This window comes from Colletotrichum lupini, chromosome 5, assembly GCF_023278565.1.
Source record: "Colletotrichum lupini chromosome 5, complete sequence".
Classification (NCBI taxonomy): Eukaryota; Fungi; Ascomycota; class Sordariomycetes; order Glomerellales; family Glomerellaceae; genus Colletotrichum; species Colletotrichum lupini.
In genome coordinates this window covers 3,104,896-3,131,152 of record NC_064678.1, presented here as the reverse complement: position 1 = coordinate 3,131,152, position 26,257 = coordinate 3,104,896, and the positions used below count along the sequence as shown (strand labels likewise).

The 26,257-nt window shown below is 53.8% G+C and overlaps 6 protein-coding genes across 6 annotated transcripts; 4 read left to right on the top strand and 2 right to left on the bottom strand.

Moving 5' to 3' along the window:
• Nucleotides 1-776: 776 nt before the first annotated feature.
• On the bottom strand, nt 777-1,105 carry CLUP02_10341 (uncharacterized protein; the record flags this gene model as incomplete). Its single annotated transcript, XM_049289317.1, has 2 exons — nt 777-833; nt 905-1,105. The coding sequence occupies 2 exons, from the start codon at nt 1,103-1,105 to the stop codon at nt 777-779; spliced, it is 258 nt and encodes an 85-aa protein (XP_049146462.1).
• Nucleotides 1,106-4,444: 3,339 nt separating this feature from the next.
• On the top strand, nt 4,445-5,811 carry CLUP02_10340 (uncharacterized protein; the record flags this gene model as incomplete). The annotated part of the gene is made up of 6 exons (XM_049289316.1): nt 4,445-4,484; nt 4,544-4,866; nt 4,923-5,018; nt 5,080-5,184; nt 5,227-5,314; nt 5,609-5,811. 6 exons carry the CDS (start codon nt 4,445-4,447, stop codon nt 5,809-5,811), a joined length of 855 nt encoding a protein of 284 aa, XP_049146461.1.
• A 739-nt stretch (nt 5,812-6,550) lies between these two features.
• CLUP02_10339 (uncharacterized protein) lies at nt 6,551-7,277 on the top strand (the record flags this gene model as incomplete). The annotated part of the gene is made up of 2 exons (XM_049289315.1): nt 6,551-6,728; nt 6,790-7,277. The coding sequence occupies 2 exons, from the start codon at nt 6,551-6,553 to the stop codon at nt 7,275-7,277; spliced, it is 666 nt and encodes a 221-aa protein (XP_049146460.1).
• Nucleotides 7,278-7,877: 600 nt separating this feature from the next.
• On the top strand, nt 7,878-11,262 carry CLUP02_10338 (uncharacterized protein; the record flags this gene model as incomplete). Its single annotated transcript, XM_049289314.1, has 6 exons — nt 7,878-8,375; nt 8,432-8,457; nt 8,517-8,621; nt 8,678-9,842; nt 9,905-10,024; nt 10,165-11,262. The coding sequence occupies 6 exons, from the start codon at nt 7,878-7,880 to the stop codon at nt 11,260-11,262; spliced, it is 3,012 nt and encodes a 1,003-aa protein (XP_049146459.1).
• Nucleotides 11,263-15,125: 3,863 nt separating this feature from the next.
• Nucleotides 15,126-18,274, bottom strand: CLUP02_10337 (uncharacterized protein; the record flags this gene model as incomplete). The annotated part of the gene is made up of 13 exons (XM_049289313.1): nt 15,126-15,258; nt 15,313-15,412; nt 15,546-15,642; nt 15,701-15,948; nt 15,997-16,125; nt 16,498-16,774; nt 16,841-16,896; nt 16,964-17,132; nt 17,240-17,378; nt 17,446-17,622; nt 17,793-17,897; nt 18,000-18,149; nt 18,222-18,274. 13 exons carry the CDS (start codon nt 18,272-18,274, stop codon nt 15,126-15,128), a joined length of 1,833 nt encoding a protein of 610 aa, XP_049146458.1.
• A 46-nt stretch (nt 18,275-18,320) lies between these two features.
• CLUP02_10336 (uncharacterized protein) lies at nt 18,321-26,171 on the top strand (the record flags this gene model as incomplete). The annotated part of the gene is made up of 17 exons (XM_049289312.1): nt 18,321-18,478; nt 18,548-18,905; nt 18,993-19,316; nt 19,374-19,479; nt 19,544-19,823; nt 19,925-20,210; nt 20,252-20,544; nt 20,642-20,684; nt 20,721-20,822; nt 20,879-21,263; nt 21,388-21,407; nt 21,489-23,027; nt 23,301-23,352; nt 23,462-23,524; nt 23,614-23,777; nt 23,840-23,892; nt 23,954-26,171. The coding sequence occupies 17 exons, from the start codon at nt 18,321-18,323 to the stop codon at nt 26,169-26,171; spliced, it is 6,444 nt and encodes a 2,147-aa protein (XP_049146457.1).
• Nucleotides 26,172-26,257: the final 86 nt, after the last annotated feature.

The following is a 26,257-nucleotide window of genomic DNA, read 5'->3' as shown; positions in this document are numbered from 1 at the left end:
AGGTCTTTGTTTCAAGTAGACGGACGGGAGGCGTTGGCAGCTCGTCAACCCGTCATCTTTAGCGGATGGGCCCGTCCAGGCCGCTAGGCGCATCGTGAGGCTGAACATCCCCCGCGCCAAAATTCGTGCCAACGTTCGTGGCGCTGAACGGCAGGATGTGATCCTCGTCCAAAGGCACGGTTCGTCGCATGATTCGCACTAGCGTGATAATAGAAAGCCAAGGGTATGGTTCGCCAGGAGACCTACCTTCCTGGTTGAAGCATCAAGTATTCCGGGGTTACCTTCGGGACATCATTAACCAGGTAGAGGACGGGTCAAGCACCCGGGCCGCGAAGTGGCGATAGTAGAAGAGTGTAGGTTGGCACGGTATTCCATGTCCTTACCCTCTGGTGACGGATCAAAGGTTCCAACGGCCTTCGCACTCGCACCCGAACCTAGCGGGTGAGCCTATCAGGGCCGAACGGGATGTGCGTTTCTCGGCCGCAAGCCAGGTCGCCCGTTCCAACTGCACGTCTCGCCAAGGAGCATGTTGGAAGCGGTAGAGACCAAAGGGTGAAAGTCTTCCTTGCTGATCACCGCCCACGGGGATGGTTCGGCAACGCTCCTTGCCGTTTCCCCCCATGGGACCAACCACTACCATGTCAAGCTCAATGTTCTTCCCCTCTAGGCCAGACTCCAAACCCCTCGTAGTGTCATTGATGGGAACAGGTCAAGGCCTTGCGGCCGTAGACGAAAGAGGCAATAGACTCGTGCATTGTCCAGGTCGAGAGCATCCTTTATTTTCGAACACGAGGTTTCAACGTTGTGGTTTCGTTCAGCTCTCCGTTGGGGTCCTGTTTCGACATGAAGGCATGGCGTAGATTCGCATATTCACGCGGCTACTCGTTCCTTGCATCCCGCATACCGAATCGTGACCTGGCCAAGTTTCGCCGCACTCCGACTCGAGCATGGTACCTGCATGGCTGCAGCTCGGGCCCGCGAGCAAAGAGGCTCCGCTACGGATCGTGAGAGCTGCTTCGACAGCTGATCCTTCGGATGTGTATGGCATCATGGGGTCCGCAGCTGTCAAGCAGGTACACACAGCCGACGTTCGAATACGGGGCATGGCGCATACTGTTACCTCCAGCGACAAGGCAGCAGCTTAGGGCGCTGAGTGTTGTTGCCTCTGCAAAGGAAAACACTTGTCTTCAAGATGGAGTATGTCGGCTGCGCTAATTTTGGCGCCAGGCGCGTGGCTCGTTATGGACAAGTTTGGATCCGAGGGCGTGAAGAACCTGGAGACCGGCAGTTGAGTGAGAGATGATAGGTTCCAGTATGAAGGTGGCGTCCTAGAGTTGGTGACTCTAGCCGCCCATGGTGGGTAATGGGGGCTGAGTCTGGCGATGTGATGGGATATGCGTGACGGGAAGGCCAAGCAGTGATCCGGTGGATAGAGGGAGTGCGGGTATCCAGAGCCGCGTCGCGTGTTACCCCACGCAGCAGGAGCGGCTTGGCTCCTTCACGGCCTTCCTACCGAGGCACTGCCTCAAGAATCTAGTGTGTGCATCTCGAAATCTGTCTTTGATCTCGGATAGAAGAAAGGTGCCGGTAAAGGGCAAGAAATTCCAGGTTGTAGCCCACTCCTCGGATAGCAAGGCTACGGCCCGCAGGTAAAACGCGCCATTGGTGGAAAGCTGTCGAAGAGGTTTGTTAAGACCATGCGTTGAGCATGGCAAACACGCCTTAGTCCGCAGGAACACGAGGAATCCCTCGCTCCGGGCCGCTCGACAGGATCCTTCCAACGGCCGAACAACTGTAGTGCGATTCTCGTCAGCTGGATTACGGATCCCGTGAAGAGCACTCAAGGTTGTTCAGATGCATCGCCTGATCGATGTCACCTTTGCACAGTATTTACACCGGGAAAATTCTTGCTTTGTCAAGAGCTTGAACCGTGTAGAGTTGGTAAAACCCGGGCTAGAGAAGGGCTCTGGATAAACAAAGCTGTTGCCGATCGGACAACGTTGAGAGTCTGTTTCTTCGGTTCTCTCAGCCGCTGAGTTGGACGGCCGCGTCGGGCGGTAAAGACATGCGCAGACTAGTTGGACAATCGGTCGTCGATTACGTGAAGCTGTTTGATGACTTGCAGCAAGGCAGTGTGGGTGAAGGATAGCACCACTGATAGCCTTGACAGTAGGTAAGGTGCGATGAGTGTCCGTGGCTGATGCGGGTTGGCTGACATCCAACCGAGAGAAGAGCCGTGGGGTGGGTGTGTTGCTTCTGCCAGAGCAAGAACGGGAGACGTGTCTGTCTGGTGAGGAGAGAACAGTCCGCGATCGTCGATCCTGGGGCTTGCTGGGCCGCCCTATGCCATGCAACAACCGTGGTGATGGGATAGGAAGAAATGCAATGCATCGCGGATCGGGCTATGTCGTGAACGCCTCAGGGCAAGGATGCCATGGTGAACTGCAGTGTGTCGTGCGACCAAATGGACACTGTAGTGGGCGTAATCGAGCTGTGCCAGATGGTTCGCAGCTGGGTCGGGAAGCGGTGCAATCCAATGTCTTCAGATGACAGTGGCAGAACCAACTGGTTGGATCAGGCTGCAGATGAGACCAGTGTGCAATGTCAGGGTACCAATTTGGATCCGGGTCGCCCATTTAGCTCGCTACCTGTTGTACAGAGTAGCACCCGGATCTTAGAATATCTAGGTGGCAGATGGCAGCACTTGTCGGATTGTGCCAAAAGAAGATCTCGACTGCAGAACGCTGCCGAGTAAGATGATTTGATAGTAATACCGGTATGTGACGAGATGTGATGGATCTTTTGCCCTCTTTGCAAAGCGGGGAGCCGTTGGTCCTGGCGCTCCCCTGGGTTCTCATGTCCAACATGGCTAAGCAGCTGTTAACAATAACAAAATGCAAAAATTTTCATTGGTGATGTAGATCGAAAACTGGATTTCGTCGACGGGCTGGTACATGGTAGTGATGATGCGAATTTCAAGTATGGAGTCCTAGACTTGCATGGCAGAGGTCAATCCGGTTCGTTTCCGCGTTCATGCTGGATGTCTAGGTCAAACGAGGCTTGAACAAATGGGGTCGCCGCGGCCGTTGACAGCTTGATTTCTTTTTGGGACGAAGTTGGTGTGGTGAGACCCCTGTTCAAATGTCGTCGGTGTGATGGTCAGCCAACGGGATCAAGCCGGGAGACGGAAGTCGGCTGCTAAAAATACCACTGGGTTAAGCGCCGACCCTTGTCTCCCTTTCCCCCCCTCCCCTGCCTTCATATTGGCGGCCACCTTGAATCACGGAAACTCTGGCAAGCCGCAAGGCGACGATGGGCATCTTAGGTAATGAGCCTGGCAGGCACTTCCGGTGGGGACCAACTCAATATTCACGGTCGCTGAGGTGATCCATCCCCAATCAATTCATTACCAAATATCTGTAGAAGTGTACTGTGTAAGTGAAGGTTCCGCCAAATAGGCCAAGACCAAAAGTAGGGCAGTGTGCTGCAATGTCATGACTTAGACTTATACCGCCATTTAGGATGAGCCGGGCACTTCCCGCGGGATTCTCTCCACCATGTTGAATTACATCTTGGCTGAATTATGGATGCGGCGCAGAGGTGATAGACATCGAGTTCTCTGGACAGAAAAGGTATGGAGGCAGTATACGATTGCGCCGTGAAGAAAATGCAACGGCGTGCAAGCCAAAGGGTCGCAGTAGGAATCCAGGCGCAGAGCGGCACAGAAAGCGTTGGATAAAGAAATCCGGCTCGATGTGGGCGTTATGGACGGACGGACTGGTAGTGGGCAATGATTAATGGCAAGGCATCAACGGAGTCCCAAAGACCCAAAGACCCAAAAACCCAAAAACCCAAAGACGTCCATGCCCGGGCCCCAGTTCCAACCGACAGATTGTCGGCCGCAATGCGCCTTCCCAGGATCGAAGGCGACGTTGACACCTTAAGGCAAGGTGAGGTGCCTTACGTGCGAGTTTACGTGCGGAACCCTAGCGCACGATGTTGGCAAGGGCAACAGTAAGGTAGGTACCTCAAGGCTCAAGGTAAGGTCGAAGCTGCCTCTCATCGAGTCCGAGCCGCCCCAGTGAGGTCCACGGGAGTTGGTGCCTTCCATTCGGAAAATCTGCGGTCCAGGTCCAGCCAACCTAAAGCACCTCAGCGGCGGTAAGGTGCGAACATACGGAGTAGTGAGTACCTGCCTACCCAAGGACCGGTAAGGTAGGAACAATGGACCAGAGTCACAACGGTCCGGTCGATCCTTCCTCTTCCCGTCCTCGACGTGACCTTTGATAGCTTTCCTCTCTCCACCATCCAACTCGCGACCGTTTGACAACCAACAAAAGCTTGGAAACTTGCGACCGCCACTCCGAAGCTTCTTTGCCAGTTCCCAGAGCTCATCGAGCTAGCTACCTTATTCTACCGATAGCTTGATTTTTGCTGCCCAAGCATGGCCATCCTTTCTCCTATCTTTCCTGACCTTGCCAATCGTACCTACACTAGCAGAAGCGAACGTATCCCTCCCCCTCCCGGAACCACCCCTCATCAGCCCATCGCTTCATCACCTCATTCCTTAGCTCAGCTCCGAGATATCTCATGCAGCTTCAGCTACCTTTTCCGAATCCCAAGCTCGAGAACAGTCCCAATCATGCGCCCGGAATATCGAATCCTGAAACGGACCCCATCTGCGCAAGAATCAAGATGCCCGCAACACCCCTCACCGGGAGCCAGCTCCGAGACTTAAGGTTTCGCCGGTATATTGCTCATCATCGGTCGGTCCGGCCCCCAACATGGAAAAACAGACGCACCACATCTGTCCATCTGCCCCTGAATCCTGATCTTTTCCCCCGAAAGCTGATCTGCCCGAGACCTGTGGGTCTTTACAGGGCCGTCCTCCGTTACGATCCGATGCATTTGCTGCCATGAAGCCGGTTCGGACCCCAACACTTGCGGGCATTCATATCGACGACGGCACTAGCCACGGAAGTACAGCAACTGAAACACTGAAGAATTTCTGCCCCGACGTCGCATCTCGCGCTGCCCGTTTGTTCATCCCTTGACAATGACTGGGACCGCTGCCCCCAGCCCGCAACCGGGTCCCGTCCGTCCCTGCAGCCGGCCCAGGCCGTCGGTGTGACCCCCATTGGGACATCTCCACCGCCCATCCCGACACTCGCCAAAAAGATCTTTGTGGCTTTTTTCCCTCGATAACGCACCCGAGATGCTGTGCAGCAACTTGGTCAACGTACGTACCAAGTAGCGTACCCAGCTAGCACCTTGTTAGCGTGCCTATTGTCACCAACGCTTAATCCAAATTTTGGTATTGCTACCTAGGTTCTTCCATATCGACCTTACTTATCTTTGTCACACCACGTTGATTACTTGCTAACTTGGACTCTGCGCTCAATGTAGACATCGCTTTCGTTTCGAAGTTATTATAATAAACGACACATTTGGAAGCACAGAAACTTAATGCCACCAAAATAGGTCTCCAATGACTGGCAATTCGTTCCTCGGCACACCAATAAGGCGCTGGGCTGCGCCTAAGCCCCTGCCGTCCCCGCCGATTCGGGGCTACCCCTGTCCACCGCCCTACCTCTCCCATGTTTCTCAGCGGGCCGGCTGCTGCATGGCGTTCTCTTGGTGTTCACGTCAAAGATTGACAGCAGTCAATTGCTCGGTCGCTCGCCGCCCTCACCTTGGGCGACCGATGTTGCTATTCATTACCCCACGACCATCGGCGAACCTTCCGATTATTGCTTCAATATGATCGGCCTGTTCCTCCGTGCCCGCAACTCGGAGTCTTTGACGATCTAACAAGGAAGCGGAAAATTTCAACCTCGGGAGCCCCTGAATCATGGCACAATGATGGTCAACTCCTTCAATTTACTTCACTGGGGATCCTCGGTCCTCGGCCAGCTTGGAATCAAGCTGTATACGCCAGTGTCTGTCGGGAAGACGGCTTGTCAAATGGTTCACTATGTCTGTCTGCATGAGCTATGCGCCAAAGGTTCAAAATAGACTGCAAGCACTCGGTCACAAGTACAGTACCTATCTGTGCAGGAGCTGCTTATAGCCATCCTGGAGTCGACGGGTCACAAGACTTGTATGTATTCTCTGCTGTCGCGGTGAGCAAAAGCGACCTTGATACGCAGTCAGACAGACGCGAGACACACAGCCAGTCAGAGGGTTCACGGCTCCATATCTCCCACCCAAATTGTGTAACTCGCACGCCAGTTGGCTGCTGCCTTCGCTGCCCTCCGTTACATCTCCCGCTGTTTGCTGAACTGGATCTTGGGATGGATGCCCTGCAAAGTCAAAATCCAAAAAGGGCAAGCCAGTCTAGCAGGGGTTGTTGACAGGGCAGCCGACTCATGCATGTACAGCAATGACAACGGTTTACTTTACGGTCGGGAGACTGCGCCTCATTTCGTCTGACATTTTTTTTCTCTCGCAGAATTCTCACTGTCTGTACAGCATTTCCCCCAGAAAAGACGCACTCACAGCCACTACTTTCCCACCACGGACGCTAGCGGCCGCTACTGTGGGAAACGGAATGACCGCGCTCCATTTGGCGCCGCTCTTTCTCTCGTATCTACACAGTGACGCCATTACCGCATGTTGCTATTCCTCATTGAGACCTCCGCGTTGTCTCCCGTTGAAATGGCGGCCTTGTTATGCAGTACAGGCATTTCCCATACACTGGGTAGGCAGGGTCAATAAGTCAGTCAGCGACAAGACGGGATATCTGTCTACATCCAAGGGGAAATGAAGACAAGACGTCTTGTCTGCCAGAACTGTGGGTTTCTTGGGGCCTCGCCGACATGCGACTCGGTCGATCTGGTTCAGATCTTAGACATGAGAGGAGAGACACAGACGCACACGAACGAGACGAGACGGAGAGACAGAGTCAAAATGGAAACATGACCGTCCGCCTCGTCATCAACCGCGGCTACTATACATGGCCGCGGCTTTTCTTTGGGATGTGGCAGAGATCCCAGACGCGCTCATTCCGTGACATCGCGGCAATTTCATACCAAACTTGGGGAGAGACGCTGCGTGGGACCATGGGATGGGGTCCCGTCTGCCAGCCTGAGAGGGCTGAGTCGTATGACAGGCATCTGGTAACTCTACCAATCAACCCGATGCCAAAGACAGTGGTGGGTGACCGAACCCCAGCTCGGCCGATACCCTTCGAAGGAGTGCCTTGCATTTTTTCGAGCAACCTCCATGTCCCTCCGTGTCCAACACCCTTGAATACCCATGTACATACACACAGCTGACAGGGGAAGCGAGGCCTCTAAGAAGAACAGCCTCCTTGAAGAGCTGACAGTTTCCTTCTTTACTCGCACTTCGGAAGACTTGCGTCTGCCTCCTCTCAATATAGCAATGTCTCCAACAAGCGGCAGCGGCAACAGCACCAGTATCTTTGTCTCTTCTCTTCGTTCAGTTCCATTGCATATCGACTCCGCTTAGAACCAACTGCTCTCTGCATCTCACCTCGACCCCCAGCCTGTTGTTGGACAGGCTGACAGTCTCCAAGAACCGCCCCCCTACCTTACCTAGGTCTTTTGCCTTGCCTTGCCTTGCCTTACCGTACCTTACCTTATCTTACTGTCTTCCATCCACCCCAGTTTAGTCCTTCATTCTACACTGACACCCCCTTCTTGGACCCTGACTGTCCCCCAATTCGCACTGCGCGTCTTCATGTTTGGGGGTTGCTTCCAACTACACTCACTCGACTTCAGTCTATTCCGAGGAGAGCATTCAGCCGGGCTGTGCCTTACTAACTTTGGCTGCGTTGCTTCCTCTGCATTTCCCTCTCTGGGTGCAACCATTCTGCATCTCGGTCTTCTACACTTCCCTTTTGGGAATCTTAAACCATGGCCAGCCTCCAAGATATCATGAACGTGGACGAGGACCAACTCGAATCCCACACTATTAAGAACGACCAGGTCCCGGCTCCATCAGGCAGACATCATCAACCCTACTTGGCACCAAGCGCAGTTTACAACACAGACTATGCGACTGGGAGAGATCAAGCAGACCGTTCAAGCACACCACAAGGCACGAAGCGAAGCTCATCCTCCCGCACCTCCAAGTCGAACACCACAGGCTCGTCATCTTCATCTGCTCGACCAGTCAACACCCGTCGAAGGAGCAACGTCAGCACCGATTCCATGGAGCAACCAAACTACGGATACGGCCACGCAGGGCCCTCGGGCGGCGGCCTTGATCCCTCTGGCCAGCCCATGAGACCTTTTGGCAGCGTGCCACCTGGAGGGGAAGTTCCTGTCAAGTTGACTCCCATTACCGGCCGTGTCAGTAGGGCGAAGAAGGGTATGAAGGTTCATACATGCGACCTCTGTCGTCCTCCCAAGGTACGTCAGCATAATTTCGTAGAAGTCCGTTAGAGGAATCCGCTGACTTGAGTTAGACATTCACACGCGCTGAGCATCTAAGGTAGGCTTGATGCGATAACTTCCCACCGCGGTGCTTCGGCTAACAAATTTTGATACCAGACGACACCAGCTTAGCCATGAAACTCCCCAATATGGGTGCTCAATTCCCGGTTGCGATAGGGCTTTCCACCGCAAGGATCTACTTGAGCGTCATCAGCAACGACAGTTAGTTTGGTATCCTCATCTTTCGATTCTGGTAGCATCAACTGACTCGTAGTAAGTGAGCTCGAGGGCGACAAGGCATCGAGAAGCAGAGGAGGGAGTCAAAGTCGCCGGACCTCGGCCGCCTCTTTGGACGCAGGAGTCCGAAGCATGGGATTACAACCTCCCTTGCTTGGATACCCTACGAGCGCAACAACACCGATCCACGGCCTCCCAATGACATCGAGTATGTCACACCCTGGTACTTATCAGTCCATGAGCGCGCCAGACGTTAGCAAGTCTATGTCTCCCCACCTAGGGAACGAGAGCTATCGCCCTTCGTCCGGTGGTCCTGGTTACGGTGGAGGCTATTCTCTGTCCGGCCAATCCTCACAACAACCCATACTTCAGCCTTCAAATGGCGATTTCAACACCCCGCCCTCGTTTTCCTCCATCGACTATCAGCCACGCACAACTCCTGAGTACCCTCCGTTGTATCTCCAGACATCGGGGCTGGGACTACAAACACCTGAACTTTCACATGCTCAGGATCCCATGGGATGGCCCTCTTCAGCTTCCGACAGCACTTATTCAACGCCTTCCGATAATTCGCGACGCGCGTTCTGGCCGACGGCGGCGCCAGATTGGCAAAATAACCTCCTTTCGCCTTGCCCAACAGGTGGCTACGAGACCATAGGAGCTACCGGCCCTATGCTCTACCAATATTCGACCTCTCCCCAGCTCAGCACTCCACAGGTGTACCCGATGCTCGGCACTTCCATATCTACCTACTCTGACGAGCAGACATTCCGTGACCCTCAGCAACAGCCACGGTTCCCCAATACTGTTCGTAGCCTGACCCCGCCGGTGACATCGGCATCGGCTCAAAGTTGTGAAACTCTAGTCACCCCGTCGACGGCACTACCATCGGACCGGATGATGAACTCATATGCCTGTTTGGGCCGTAAGGAGGTGGCGTCGGGCCTCCTAGCGGCCCCGGCCCTGATGCAGGGCTCCTTGCCTATGTCTATCTGCAGAGCCATTCCCGGCTACCTCGATGTCTACTGGGAAAAGTTTCACCCACATTTCCCAATCGTACACCGAAGGACATTCGAGGCCGCGGCGGAGCAGGTTGAAGTGCTTCGTTGCGCCATGGCTGCAGTGGCGACTCAATATCTGAGTGGTAAGGAGGATCGCATCAGGGGGGATCAGCTGCATGAATATGCCTGGCAACAATCCAAATACGTAAGTTGACACAACCATACTCTACAATGGAAGTCACTCTGCTGACATTGCGGGAGGAACAGATACCACAATGGGACGTGCCTGTCATGCAAGCGATTCTGCTATGTGAGTACTTCGCGCGGTTCCGCGGCCGGAGAGCAGCCATCAGGCCATCAAAAGAATTCGAATCCGTTTACTTGCGGGTAAGTCCTCTTCTGCATTTCATTCTGACACGTTTGTTCTACCTCATTTCTTCTAGCTTTAGTTTCTTTTACTGTGTGAACTTCTCTTTCAGTCTTTTGGATTTCTCATCTCAGCAATAAGTTCTAAACCTCCGTTCCAGGTATATGACAACAAAAAGGTCATATTTGGCCCCGTGCCTCGGACTGGAACCAATAACGTCAGATGGCACACTTGGATCGATGCAGAGGCTCGTCGTCGCCTTCTGTCGGCATGCTTCGTCCTGGATATTCACAGCTCGGTTTACCTGGACCAGCCACGAGTCCGCAACTTCGACATCACGACCGATGGCATGCCACCCAACATCCCGCTCACTGGCCCAGCTCAGGACCTCTGGGATGCACCTAGTGCCGATGCGTGGGCGGCGATGGTCTCGTCCAAGGGAGTTTCCCTGGATAACCAAACGCTTCTGTCTTTACTCAATCCAGACAGCTTGTCAAGAAGCATAGTCGACGCGCACGCCCCTTTCGACCGTGCAGTGATTCTGGCCTTTGAGGTACTTTTGCTCCCTCATCGTAGAGAAGCGGCGCAAATTTCTTCGTCTTCAACAGAAATACTAGAGCCACAGACTTTCCGCATGGCCAACATATTCTCGGACTGCCCCAAGGCCAACACCTACCTAGCTCTTCACCACACTCCTCTTCATGATTTACTGGCCGTTTCAGGTGACAGTTGGATCTTCAGCCACAAGGTTCTGCAGTCTAAACAGTTCGATGAGCACAAACAGCGGCTCCGGGAGTGGTCCGACTCGGGCAGCGCTGCCGTCGCGTTGGTCTTTGCCTGTCGGGCTCTTCGCGCCTTCACCGACCACGGCAACTCTGAAGAAGACTCTGATGACGAAGATGACATGGATACTCGGGAGGCCGGCAGACCCCGGATGTGGAAGGACATTTCGGATTACTGGGGCATGTACGTTTGCGCCCTCATCTGCTGGGCCAACGGGCACCGCATCAACGGCGGCGAAGCAAGTCGCGGCGATTCAGACAATGACGACGAGGCGCTTCAATGGATTCGCACTATTGCGAGCATGGGCGTCAAGAACGCCATGGAAACACCCTTGAAGAAGGAGGCCACGATGGTCGTGGCTCTTGTGAGAAGATGGCTCGAAGTGGATTGCCTCGGCAACAGGAGCCGACTCTATGTCGATGCAGTCGGCGTTCTGAGTAAGTTGGCCGAGGGCTGCACCTGGAAGTGGTTTTAGATGGAGATGATTGTGTGGTAGGTGGTGGTGGGTGGCAGCATTTTCCTCTTTTCGACATTTGGTATCAGCATTGCATACTTCACTTCGACTTTTCCTACCATTTTTTCCCAGCAGTTTTTTCTGCATTTCCATTTTCATCTTTTTGCATTTTCCTTTCTTTGGCATGGCACACAGCACATTCAAGAGCAACTTGGCCAGAGGATCATAATACCTATTTGCATTGTACACTTACGACATTTATGACGGGAGGAAGAAAGCAGGTCCAGAAGAAATAGCATTTACGGGAGGACACCAGATAGAGAAATGTAGAGACGGCCTTTTCCTTTTCGCTCATGTTCTGTTCCTCAGTTCTTACGAGTATATGGAGGAGGATGTAAACATTGATGAGTGCTCCATGGTTTATAGTGGTCGTAATTCTGAGCAGAACCACTTAGTATATATGTATCGAGACGATGAGAATTTACCATTCATTTCAGAAAACTATAGTATTACGCATTAAAGGAATAGAGCCAGATAAGATACATGATTCTGAGATGTGAGATTCGCGGAGTGTTAACCTCAGCTAGAGACCTGCATACCTCCAGAGGAGGAAGACCCCTAAACCCCGATAATTCGAACGTGGCATTGGTCTACTTGTTCTTCAGGCCATCCTCTGCTTTTTATGTGAGAATCTAGTAGGATAGGCAAGCCCTTTGTTTCCCCGTGTTTGACTTTTTGCGACAATACCTAGTCGGTAAGGTGAGCATGGCAACTGGCGCTTTGGACGCAGACTGGTGAGACTATCTGATGAGGTTTCTCTTGTCGTACTCATCGGAGTTGTCGTGGTTGCTTGTAATCAACTGGCCAGCTCTCGCGACGTTTTCATAGCGTTCTCCTTTGTTCTGACTCTTGAGCAGGATTCAGTTGTTTGATGACGTGGAATTGCTCTCGCCGTAGCTATTGTCGAGCGATCTACTCCGCCTCGTTTGATGGAGCCTCTCGGCCATGGACGCGCGGTTTCTATATCAATTACACGATCGGACCGGGCAAGGGAATAGTCTGGCTTGAGTTCTGTGGAAGGATTTGAGTGATCACTCACGAGGTCTGCTTCCACGCTCCTTGGGGCAGGAGACAGTGTACGGAATTATTTAAAGCAGGCATCGAGACCTCACTCCACTTGCACTTGTTCAAGGCCCAATTGCACTGGTCTACGTCGTGAATTGTATGAAGTGAGATGGGAAGAGATCCGTCTGCATGGATGAATAAGTTTACTTCGTAGGTATCCGCGAGTCTTGAGATGGCAAGACAAGAACGGCATTTCGAGTAGCATGCCATTGCCCTTTGACTTGCAACTTCACTTATGTATTCCAAAGGGAATTTTCTCTAATGGATGAGAGGGGATTCGGTGTAAAGGGTGTATCTGAGAGAGAAACCGAACTTGAAAAGGGCAACCTACCCTACTTAGAAATGGACGATGTCCTCGCTTAGACGAAACCACCCGCGATGCTTGCCAGAGGCTTGCCTGGCAGGGCTGACCCGAACGGGGCTGCCTCCAATACGAAGCACGTCAATGTAACGAACCTACAGTTGGCTCAGATGCACTGCTTTTATATTCAGCCGCGGCATCAGTATGGGAAGTATCAAGACACCTCAGCATGATCCACGCTGGTGACTAAGCCGCCGTATCGTGCTATCAGGCTGTAGTGCAACACCTTGATGGGTACTTGATCACCCCTGGCAACGCCATAACCACAAACCAGGCAGGTACCGCCCATCCGCACCCTCCACGCAACGGGGTGGGAGCCTAAGGGTATATACCCCCCTTCTATCCAATTCCTGTCACCAGCACAGCAGGCGCCCCCTAGGTCGGGGGTCAGGTCAAACTGTGGCGTGGGTGGTGGAATGGTTAATGGTCAATAATCAAATCGCCAACCAGCCTACTCGACGACAGGCTCAGCGCATACGAGTACCCGAGTTCGAATCCCAGCATGAGCACCAAGAGATGTAGCCCCCACATCGGCACCGGGGGGGTGAACTCTTTTTGGTTCTTGCTTTGACTGAGGGATATCCGGATCTATGAGGGTGATTTCGAGTGCGTTCTCCGCCCCTGTGCTGGAGGCTGGGCGGATTGCGTTGAGATCAAAATGCTGCGATGCCTCGTTCGAGGCAGTGCTATGGAGGGATGATTTTGCAGACATGTTTAGACGCACCGAACACACGGCTGGAATCCCGTCGCCGTTCTCTCTGATCGGGTCTGTTCGTCAGGAGTCAATACCTCCCCACATCTACCTGTAGCCCTCCTTTTTGTAGGCTATGTACTCGCGAGTAGAGAGCTCTAGAACAGGTGCATAGCTTTGAGAACATATGAAAAAGATATCACGCGCTGAGCCGACCGCTTGATTTCTATCTCTCGAAAGCTTTTCAGCGGGTCTTGGGCTGCGTCTGTACCTATCCCGATGTCAGAAAGAAGCTGTGCCGGTCTAGATATGACACACGTGGTGGCATATATATACACTAGCCATGAGGCGGATCTGCAGCGGCCAGCCTTGTCATCTGGCAGTGGGCTCCTGGTCCTACTGAATTTTACGGATATGACCTTGCCGACTCAACCCGACATTTGTACCTCGCGGAGCTGGAGAGTTTGGGGGACCATGATCCTTCGATGTACAACCCCCAAGAGCCCCCATATGGTGGATGAACCATAGATCACCGACGATCTCCTCACTCCTCTTTCATCTATACTATGTCTTTACCATGATCTTTTGAGAGACTCATGGTCCGGATGGTATTGTAAAAACGTCACCCCTTTAGAAGATCGAAACACTAACGAAACGAACACTATACTCCTTTCTGCAGATCTTCCAGTTCAAACCTTCCAAGCTCCAAGATACCATGGTTATATATTTGGATGCAAAGAAGAGGGTGACAACTATTGTGTCACATCACCTTCACTTCACCACTTTCTCCTATGGTAGGTCTACCGTCATTCCATCTCATCCAACCAACTTCTCACTCGACCTCGAATGAGCTCAACCGTCTGCTAACAGGCTTGAATCGACCGGGTAGGAAAGCAAGCAGGCATTGACGGTGTTCTGGTCCATGATCATAAAGCTTGGGCACCAATCCGTCAATGCCACCTCTCCCATGATGCAAACCTCGAAAAACTGCATCATACCAGATTCTGCGACGGGCATTCTCTGAATCCCCTACCTCAGAATCTCGCTACCGATGTCGCTAATGGGTACGCCCATGCATTTTTTGGTCATAACGGTAGGCAGGGCAAAGTCCTCATTATCTCCCAGCACCCTAACCTTCAAGTTAAGTATTCGGCACTGGATACATGAGAGATACCAAGCGAGAAGCCCAAGTGAATAACGCGTTACTGATATAATCTTCTATGATGCATCCGGCCACGCTTCTCACGACGTCTGCCCTTAACGAAAATCTCGGAGACGAGATGAGCTGCGCGGTATCGAGTGGCGAAGCCGATATGACCAGCCCAATTATTGCCCTTATCAAGCACCGCACTACCTGAGACTGGAAACCTTTTATCACCACAGCGAGGACGTTGCTTCATCTTCGAGAAGGCATTATCACGTGGATGAAGACGGCAGAGATTCAACCCGCTACCACCTCGTCTCATATCCGACTGTTTAGCTGAGAGCCATTCTCCCCGTGACATATCCACGTATACATACTAGGGAGGAGGCAGGACAGATATGGATCAAGGTTGCCGTAGGAGTAATCACCTCATTCGATCCAATCCAGATACCATATACAGTCTATAATGACGGCGCGAACAAATGAGGTGTGCGTAATGGCCAAGTCACACACTTGAGCGGTACTCCTTCTGGTAGCTGGAAATGATTCCGAGCTGATTTTATCTAGTTTCGTTTGCTAGAACAGTAGCGAACCCAAGCCAAGTTGGGCAAGACTGTAATTGATAAATTCGTCAACAAGATCTGAGCGGTGCCATCGATATAAGCAAACTTCAGCGTGCAGTTCTCCGTCTCAAAGCTGAACCCCACGCATTCCGACGAGTATCCCATTCGAGTAAATTTACCATGTTACTATTGTGTATTCGCGATGCATGGTGAACAATCCACAAGGCAGTCAATGACTCTGACCTTGAGCGGAGTCACAGGCGAGCCGTCAAGAACCTGCTTGTAATCTTGTACATCAACGCACGAACACTACTGCAGCGGCTACTCTCGGCAGGCAGAAAGCGTACGGTATAAGCTAAGCAAAAAAGCAAGCATCGACCATCTAAAATACGTGCCTCTGGGTGGAACGATGCAACGCACGAGAGGCTCGAAACGAAACGAGGTTGCATCTGATGATTGACACGTGCGGGAGCTCTGACGTCGAGTTCATGACTTTTAAACTCTGGAGAATGGAGACCTGTTCGCCTCAACCACCCCCTGAGAGCGAAACCGTCGTAGAGAGAACGAAATCACACGTTGATGAAACCTCGAGGGGCCTGGCCCACGCAGTTTCGCGAAGGCGTGGCGGACGTTTGCAAGTTTCGAGAAGTCTGACTTCTTCCAACGTGCTGACAATACCTTGGTATGGCGGACAGGTCGGGGAAACCCGTGGGAACGTGCCACCAGGAGCAGTCCTCTTTGGGTTTGTTCATGTTGCGACATCGGTTGAACACCCGAGGTGACGAACGCGGGCAGTTGGCAAGGGTGTGCTGGGCGAGTCGATCTTCATCAAGTCACCGAGATTCAACCGGGCCCCGAATGCAGCCTCTACTGTGGTGCAATTGCCGAAACTTGCGTCCTGCGATCTGCTCAGTTATCGCAGCGGTTTTGGGGCATTTCCCACGCGGGAAAGAAATTTGTGAGTGGGGGCAAAGCAGGTCATCGTCGTCCGTGGTTGAGGCTATGGAGAAGATTGGGCGCGTGATCGAACATCAATCTATGGCGAGGGGCCTAGGGTTGTCTCAGTTCGGGAACCGTCCCTGTCTGAGTCTGGAGCTTCCACCCTTTCTTCCCCGCAATTTCCTGGCGCGGTAAGATCTTGGGAGATTCGATTCGATTGTGAAATCGAGAGCGGGAATTAACAGTGCCGCGTGGACGCTTACTCGCGATTTGCAATAAGAGCAACGTTAGAGAGGTTTACACTGCGCAGTTTGGTTAGATTCGTGCGGGCTAATATACTCTGGTGAAGTACGAGGCGTTGAAGGGGCGGCAGCAACAGGCGACTCCAAGTGTGCTGGAACCCGCAAGCAGTATGATGTAAGTATAAGGGGACCTGGACCGTTACAGCTCGTGAGGGAATGGAAACGATTGGAACACCACAGGTTCGCCTCGGAGGTCTCGTCTGCTGCGTCAGCAGTTCCAAGGCGTAGGGGTTCGGACCACCGTGTCAGAGAAGTAGCTGCAGCGGCTGACGGCAGCAACATAGTTAGGCATGGCGCTGGCGCGGTGGCTGGAATGGTGCCAGGAGCGCGCGGGATAGTGATAATTTGGGCAAAGTCTATACTAGTTGAGAGATGGCAGGTGAAGTGCCTCCGGGGGTGGCTGGGTGGCTGGAAGATTCAGGGGAGAGGGGCGATTCTTCGGAGTCAGATCATATTGTCTGCAATTGGCGCGACTGTTTGGTCGAAGACAATGTTCAGGCCGGATTGCCGTGGCTTGTCATAAGACAATTCTTGCAGCCCAGCATTGAAGCTAGAGATAAGGTAAGAAGGAAGCAATTGGCGAGGTTTAAGGTGCACCAAAGGACCCGCCCGGTGAGGGGAGGTTGGAGGCTGGCCTGGATGCACAGGATTCCGACCATGCAAGTCCGACGTACTTGTAGAGTTCCCAGTGTCGCATCGGCGTTGAACTCGGTGTGGAAATCAAACCCTTGGTGGCACCGGGGCGTAGAAGGGTTGCAGAGAAAAGCTGACAAGGAAACGAGAAGACTCTAGGTGCAATGCCCCCTGAGTAAAGAGGTACTCGATTCAGAGAGGAAGCGGCTCGGGCAAGTTGCAAAGAATGGGCGGCTCCACAAAGACGGCGAGAACGATGTTGGCGTGTCGTATCTGGGAGTGTATGGTGCGGTAGTGTCGGAATAGTAGGTGGTATTCGAAATTAGTTGCAAGCCTAGCTTCATCCCACGTCTGAAGCACACACCAGACGGAGATATTTCTGGCCTGTCGCGTCTGCGTTAGCACAGGGTATAGCTCAGGTACGGCGGTAAGGTAGGGTACGGTACGGTAACGCGAGGCGAGGCGAGGCAAGGCCAAGCAAGAAACGGTGAAGACTATGAGGAGGCAACGTGAAGCGCAGGGGATGTTTCGAGGAGGAGAAGAAAGAGGAGGCTGGGCGTTGAGGAGTTTGCAGTTTGCAGATCTTGCTAGACCCTACGGAGTAGAGGTGGTCTTTGTCGGTGCTTGTTGTGAATCGCGATCATGGATTTGGTGTTGGTTTGCTGGCGTAGAGTGGATCAAGGAGAGGTGGTTGTGGATGGATGCGACATCGCTGGGAGTCACTTGAGATCTTTGGGTTCACATACATGGGGTGAGGTGAGGTGCAGTCATAGCGGGGGTTCTTCAGGCTCACCTGCTTCCATTAACCTCGTATGTTTCCCCAAAGTTCTTGTCAATATGTACAGTACTCCGCAGAGGGTGCAGCAAAGAACGTGGGTAGCACGAGCGGATCGTCATTCTTGCCTCTCATGAATAATGAGGGTAAGTACGTGATTGCCTGATAAAGTACGTGAGGTACCTTATCTTGAGGTCGGCAGGCAGGTACGACTGAGTATCTTACTCTGGGTGTTCCTTCCGATGACAATTCATACAATGTCTGGCTGGTCCTTGCTGATTCAGAGTTCGCTGAGGAGGGAAGGTGCTGCTGCGCTTGTCCCATTCTGTGACACTGCGACGCTGTGACGGCAAAGCCTCACCTTCTCGACCCTTCCTTGAGACTAACGTAGTCGGGCCCTCGGAACTTTTGGGATATTTCGGGACATGTCATTAAAGCTCAAGTCACATGTTACGGTTCGCTTTGAACCCAATGCCAATTGTCTGTTCGTGCAGAGACATGAGCTGTAGAAAAGTCCATGTCTTGACTGAAGTACGGTGGTGGACGATGACTCTCTCGGGAGAGAACATCATCCAGAGACATGAATTGTTGAAGAACCCAGGGAATGAATGCCCGCCCACTCTCACTCACTCACCGACTGACCGACAAGCAAAAAAGGGACCAATACTCCGTACACCGGCCTACATCATTGGCATCGTTGGGCCGTTGGACTAGGTGTAAGCGCCTAGACCGATGCGGTTGTCGTCATAATTCAGAGACACACCGCTGATGAGCAAGCACACTCACACTGCACCGCGGACGTCTGATGGTGGAGCCCGCGCCCAAGCCTGCGCGCAGACGGAGTTCAAGGTTGCAGACAGACTGGACCACCTCAGACCGTTCGTTCACTGCGTCCAGACCGCCGTCCACGGTCCGCAGATTCCACGCACCTCACACACACCCGGCTCACTATGTACACCCAGCCCAGCTTGCTTGGAGCACATCGCAGCCCAGCCCAGCGCGACGTTGGACGCTGGTGTCGCCGAACCAGGGACGGTCCCGTCACCGTCAGTTCAGGTCAAGTCAAATTGGGCCGGGACCATCTGCGCCAGCAACCACCTTCAGACCAATACACCTCACACTTCAGAGGTAGTCACACACACACACACACACACACACACACACCAGTGATTACACACCTCAGGTAGTGTACCACTCCTCTTACACTGAGGTGCGTAGACGACGGACGACTTTTGCGCCGCCCACCTTCCCACACCCCCGACCCCAGCAATTATTTCTCTGCCACTCGCGCGCAATAATTTTTGGGGGTTCCCGCCGCTCAATTCTCGTCCCTCATCTTTTTCTTCCTCTTTTTTTTCCAACAAACCTCTCCTTCCTACCTTCTTCCTGTTGTTCGAATCTCGAATCCTCACCTGCCCTTTCTTTCACATTGTTCCTGCCGACGACGAGGCACTCGCTCCGAACCGAGTAATTCTAATTGCCCCTCTTTCGAAAAGAAGCAGCCCTCACATCCATCACAATGGGCACTTACAAGTTTACCTGGTATGCTCATCGACTCCGCCCGCATTTCCCCCTCCCCGCCAGCCCATCTCTCTCTAGACTCTGAGTCTCAAGACCCTTACATGGAAATCACTACTGGAATGCGACGGAATCCCAATGCCCCTCCTTGCATTGCTGCTCTACCGTCCGGCGCTTGGAAACGGCGGTTGGCTTGCATGCTTTCGTCAAAGGACATGTGGAATGCAAACTTTCTTTCACATGGTCCTTAGGCCCCGTCCGCGGCGACCTCACCACCATTGGCACCGTTCGCATCGTCTCCAGCGAAAAAGCAAGCCTCCCAGTTGGATCAAAAACCTTGCTAACCTTTGCGTCCCACTATAGGGCTCACCCGGCCGAGGAGGTCTACGTTACCGGCACTTTCGACAACTGGACTAAGAGCGAGAAGTTGGAAAAGGTCGGCAGCTCTTTCGAGAAGACCGTCACACTCGCCGACGCATCGGAAAAGATCTACTATAAGGTTCGTACCGGCCAATTCAGGCGCTTTCTCTTGTACCCGTAACTATTGGTCCATCCCACCCGGATTTTTCGAACACGACGGCAACTCCGGAATCCCTTATCACGGCGCGCAATTGTTGGGAACCCTCCCGAAGCTGGAGGGGCAGCGACGACAGCAGTACCAGCAGCACCAGCAGCACAGGCGGCGGAGTCGATAGAGGGTTGGATGAGACCGTGAACAAGGGCTCCGATCGAAAGCAGCAACGCCGCATCGCTCAGCCCGCGACAGCATCCGTGCGCCCATCCAGGTCCCTTGTCCCATCAATCGCAATCGCTGTTCCCCCGTCTTGGAGGGGGAAGAAGGGAAGGGCTGGGCTGCCAGGCCATTTACTGGTGGAAGCTTCTCCCCAGCTCCAGGGCAGCTCTGGTTCCAGCTTCCCCGTCAGCTGCAGGCCACACAGCTCGGTTGCGGCTCGTCATAGGATCGGGCTTTTATCACCATCTCGCAATTTGGCGTGTCCAGGCCCTTGGCCCTCACGCAATTTGCTTCGCGCTCCGCTGAGCCACACAAATTCTGCTGGGGTCTTTTTCGGTCTTCTCTCGACTCTTCTCACTATTGCCCCTACGGCCACATTGCGTTGTCGGCTTATTTCGCGCTAACGCCGCTGCTTTCCCGTTGGGGTTTTCTGCTCTGTCTGCTTTTCCCCGGCGTATTGCCTGCGCAGTCGGGGCTGCAAAACATATCCCAGACTGGAGCTGCACATGGCTGTAATGGGTAAATTGGAGAAAGAAAAAGAAGAGTCATACGCGGGTCTCGGAGGCTGGTTGTTGCTGGCCGACTATCCCGGCTCCGAATGACGCAAACCCACCAGTTCTTGCAGCAGCTTACTGCGGCAGAAGCACAGCAGCGGCGTGGTTGCCTTGAGTCTTGACGCTTGATGGTGGCTCCAGGTGGGCAATTGGCAAGATTGGCTGGCGGATCCCGAGCAGAGCGGCGGGTTGGGGGCTCCGCTTTTCCACAGGTCCAAAAAAGCAATGAACAAGGTTTTCCAGGTTCATTGCTCCTTTTGTATTCTGTGGGGAGCGAAAAGAGCGTCAATCTTGACCAGGGTCCCCCATGTGAGCATGGTCGCGTTCGCAGCTGCGTGTGGCCTTTTCGCAAATTGCGACGCAAGAAAGAAGAGAGACACCGGAGAGCGGCAGGATCCAGCACCAGCAGCCACCAAGGACCATGGCACCTTTCATCACACAACAATGTGCCAAAATGTCTAGCAACTTCGGGGCTAGCCTTCCAGACTAGGTGCCACCAAACACGGCGCACTCACCTGGATACACCCCAAGGCACCCAGGGTACACAAGGACAAGCACCACCAAGGTCACCACCACCCAGCCGTGCTAGCCCAGGCCAGGAACCAACAGCCATGCCCGCGGCCAAGGAACAAGCGGCAGCGCACAGCGCCAGGAACCACCGCCTTCCAATTTGCCTGGATTCTTGTTCTGGCGGATACGGGCTATCTTTCCTCACCTGGCCTTTATAACCATCGGGGACACCCAGATCGCGCTCCCAACTGATCTCCCACATTTGGTTCGCCGCGCGTCGTCATATCTGCCCCCCAAGGGACCCATTACACCACCGCTGTGCTGCCCACCGGATTTCGCTTAAAAACATCGTCATTGTTGACAATTTTTACTGACTTGCTTTCTCTCCCCCCTCTATAGTTTGTCGTCGACAACAACTGGATCACAGACCACACTGCCCCTCAAGAACCTGATCACGAGGGCAACGTAAACAACTTTCTCACTCCCGATCAAATCGTTAAGGAGGATACCACCGCCGCAGTCATGAACACTGTTACTCCCGAATCTACCACCGCCGCCTTGGCTAAGGACGTGCCTCTCGAGAACAAGGAGGAGCTCCCCCAGGCTACCCCCTCCGACATTCCCGGCGGCTTCCCCGTCACCCCCGCCAACGAGCTTGACAAGTTCATTGGTGTGAACCCTATCCCCGCCCAAGATGTTACCGCTGAGCCCGTAACCGTCGCACCTGGCGAACCCCTCCCCGCGTCTGTCAAGGCTGGCGATATCAACGAGCACGTCAAGCTTGACAAGGAGGGTTATGAGGACTCTAGCGCTCTGCCCGGCCTCTCCAAGGAGGAGACCACCGTCCCTGAGGTTACCAGCAACACGATCCCCGAGTCCAGCTTGCCCATTGCGACCGCGGATGCCACCATCAACAGCGCCGCACCCACATCCACCACCGCTGCTCTGGCCGCCGAGGTTCCTCTCGAGACCAAGACTGCCGAGGTTCCCGAGATTGTCAAGGAGAGCCAAGAGAAGGCCCACGCCGAGCCTGAGGCCAGCGCAAACCCCGAGGCCGTCCAGGAGAAAGCCGTTGTTGAGGACGAGCTCCTCGAGAAGGTCCCCACCGCTCCCTCGACTTCTGAGGGCACCGCCGGATTCGGCACTCAGAAGACTGAGGCCGCTGGCGTCGTCGTTGCCACCGCTGCCACTATTGGTGGTCTCGCCGCTGCCGCCGCCATCAACGCCAAGGACACTGTCGTCGAGGCTGCTGCTCCTCACGTTGAGCAGGCTACCGTTGCCGCCACTGACGCCGCTGCTCAGCTCCCCGAGCCCGTCAAGGAGAGCCTGCCTGTGAGCGTTCAGGAGGCCATCGGCGGTCAGACCAAGGAAGAGACCCGTGAGGAGGTCGCTCCCGAGGTTCCCACCGTCGTCAAGGAGTCTATCGCCGAGGCCGGCAAGAGCCCCGAGGCTGCCGCCACCACCGAGGCTGTCATCGAGAAGAAGGAGGTCGAGGCTGAGCTCCTCAAGGAGGTCAAGCCTATCCCCGCCGTCGGTGAGGAGACCAAGGTCGAGGCCGAGAAGCCCAAGGTTGAGGCTGCCAAGGAGGAGGTCAAGGAGACCAAGGAAGAAGTCAAGGAGGGCGAGAAGACCAAGACTGAGGCCGTCAAGGAGGAGGCTAAGCTCGCTAAGGAGGAGGTTAAGGCTGCTGTCACCAAGGATGACTCTACAAAGGAGGCTAACGGTGCCAACGGTGTTCACACAACCGCCAACGGTGCCAACGGCGCCAGCCTCACCTCCACCAAGGAGCCCGAAGTTCCCACCACCCCTGCCAAGGCCCCGTCCTCCGTTCCCGAGTCAACGACACCAAGCAATACAAAGGCCACCGAGAGCCCTTCGGGCACCGAGAAGAAGAAGAAGAACCGCCTGAGTGCCTTCATCGGCAAGCTCAAGGCCAAGGTGCACAGCAAATAAGCGGCATAATGATGATGATGTTCGCCGTTAGGATGGGAGGCATCGTCTTTCGCCTCGGCTCTTGTGGATTTTCTTGTCGGGTGCTGCGTATTTGGGTTGTTTGTCGTTTCTATGATTCCCCTGGTCCACTTTGCATGTGCAAGAGCTCGAGAGGTAGAATGAGGCATGGCAGCTGTATGTCGACGAGGTTGGAAGTACGGCCATTTCTGTTGGCCTCTAGAATTAATTGAGGGTGATGTGGGCTGCTGCCTCTTTCAGTTTTGCTCCTTTTGTTGGTACTTCACACGGCTCATCTGCATCGGACTATCCTGTACCATAATACCTCGTTCGAGCCTAATTTGCATATGATCAATTGAGCCAATACAATGAGGTACTGAACACTGGTGACTGACTACTGGTGAGGCATGTGACTTGGGTAGGCTATCTCCTGCTGCTGACTGACGTTATGGATGAAGCCGTTGCCACAGAAGAGAGATTAATAAGTGCCTACCATAGTAAAGTCCAATGGAGTAACTTGTGACTTGACACGCCGTTTTGATTCGTCGCGTCAAGCCAACGCGTCAGGTGCCAGGCACAGGTGTACTGCACGTCAAACGAAACAACTCAATCGATGCACGCAAGAGACCTGGAGTCGTGACTGGCACCGACGGAGGCGACCGACCGAGTCACGTGATGATTCCAGCCGTTCGGACAACCCAGTACGTACTTCCAGGTGCCGAGCTTTCCCTCAAGAGCGTCACGGCAACTTCGATTTGCCCCGCCAATGACTCTACGCATTGCTACTGCTACTGCCACAGCTGCGGCATCCTCTCGACATCCGATTACCTGATCCCCACCCGTCACTAATGGGGTCCGTCCACTTTGGACCCCGTCTTCTTCTACATTCAACATCTTCATTCATCCAACCATAGCACCTCAGCCGAAGCGTTCAAATTTCTTTTGCCTCTCTCCTCCTCGATATACTTGTTTTTTTCAGATAGCCTTGGGTCAGTTGGCCTGCAGTGGCAACCTCCGATCCGTCCTTTCGTTCCCTTCGCTCGCGCCGCATTGCATCACGACATTGGCCACAGGGGGCTGATCGAATCGATCAAAGCTTCCGCCAGCGGACAAGCTGTTGCGTCACGTTCCCTTACGATATCCGGGTACCCGAATATGAGCTCGACTTCGTCAAACTTGGGCAAGTCCCTTTCAGCATCGACTTCCCATTCGCCTTCGATCCAGCCTGGTCCCGTCACCGCGAGTTTCGAATCCAACCGCCGGCCCTCCCAACCCAGTCCTTCATTCCCACACGCAACCCCCCGGAAGGGTCAGGGCTCTCGGAAGCAACACAAAATGCAGCGAAGACCGGGACTTGGCGACGCCAGACACGCGAACCCAGACGATGACGATGCTATGGCCGAGATACGGGCTATAGGGAATGCCAACAGTCGACGAGGTCAAACCTCAATTACACACCTTCTGAACTACAGCCGTCCGCCGACTGCTTACGCGGATCATCATTCTTATGCTCGGAATTATAGACGGAATCCGACTTGGGGACCTGGCTCGGGACACCATGCCGTAGACAAGGCGAGATACGTGCATGCGAATTACAGATTTGTCGTCTCACCGGAAGGCAATTACGCCAGCCAAGCGGCTGACGCCGATGTTCATATCGATTGGAACAACGTCCTGCAGATTTTGGCCTCATCCGAATCGCAGGGGGCTAGTTGCCCGATCTGTCTGTCCGAGCCGGTGGCGCCACGAATGGCAAAGTGCGGTCACATTTTCTGCCTTCCATGTCTGATTCGGTTTATGAACTCGACAGATGAGGACTCGAAGCATGGAAAAGGTGCAAGGTGGAAGAAATGTCCGCTCTGCGAAGACAGCGTCTACCTTCACGAGACGCGGCCTGTGCGTTTCTATGCGGGCCAGGAGAGCCCTCTGCCGCGAGTTGGCGATGACGTTGTCCTACGTCTCATGGCCCGGACAGCCAAATCAACCCTCGCATTGCCCTGGGAAAATGGCTCTGACGCGCTCAATGTGTCGGACGACGTGCCCTGGCACTTTGCAGCCAATGTTCTGGATTATGCCAGGATCATGAAGGGAACTGGAGACTACATGTTGGAGCAATTCAACGAAGAGATTGAGGCGCTGCGGAAACAGGGAACCGAGGATCAACTTCTTTACCACGACGACGATGAATGGACCAAGAAGGCGATCCGGGCCATTGATGCGGCGAAGGAGAAGGTCCAAGACCTCGGCAGGAACGATTCCATGCTGCCAAATAAGAAGCTGGGCAACCAGAACAAGACCGTTCAACCTGACTTCTACTTCTACTCATCACAGCCGCATCTCTACCTATCAGCTCTCGATATTCGTATTCTCAAGACGAAATATGGCGACTTCTCTGCATTTCCATCCACGTTGTTGCCTCGCGTCGAGCACATTTCGACAGGCCATGTTCTAGACGAGGTGCAGAGAAAGCGGGCCAAGTATTTGGGTCATCTTCCGTATGGTTGCCGAATCAGTTTTTTGGAATGCGATTGGACAGACATTGTGTCGGCGGATGTCCTCGAAAAGTTCGCTGATGAGATTGGCCGGCGGCGAAAACGGAATCGTGACAAGGCCGTACAGGAAGAACGTGAGAGGCTTCAGTCCGAAAGGATTGAGGCTGCCCAGTTCAAGAGTACCGCGGCTATGCGACGAGATTATGGACCGGTCGAAGAGGATCACGTTCCTGCGTTGAACTTGGAAGAGTTCCAGCCCCTATCGAGCCACGCCAACGCTACGCCGCCCGATCCACGACCGGGATTCGAGCATCTTGCAACCATTTCTACAAGTCCATCCACGCAGAAAACCGTTTGGGGCACTTCTGTCGTGCCTGGGTCCCCAGAGCTTGCCCCGGCTTCAATGCGTCAACTTGACGACGGGTGGCTCAAGGATGAAGACTTGTGGGGACCTCAAGAGCTTTCTTTCCAGATGGAGGCTTTGGGTGTGACTGAGCCCGGTCCCTCTAGCAGTAGTGCCGCATTTGGGGCCGGTAGTAGCAGCAACAATGGCGGCGGTGGATCAGGAGGAGCTGGTAAGGGAAAGAAGAAGAAGCAGAAGATTACGCTGATGAGCACCGGCGGGCGTAGGCAAGGATGAGGGGCTCAGCGCAAGGGGGTGAGAGGGGTGGATGGCAAGCGATTTGTGGAATTGCAAAGCGTATGTGTTTTTGGAGACGTACAGAC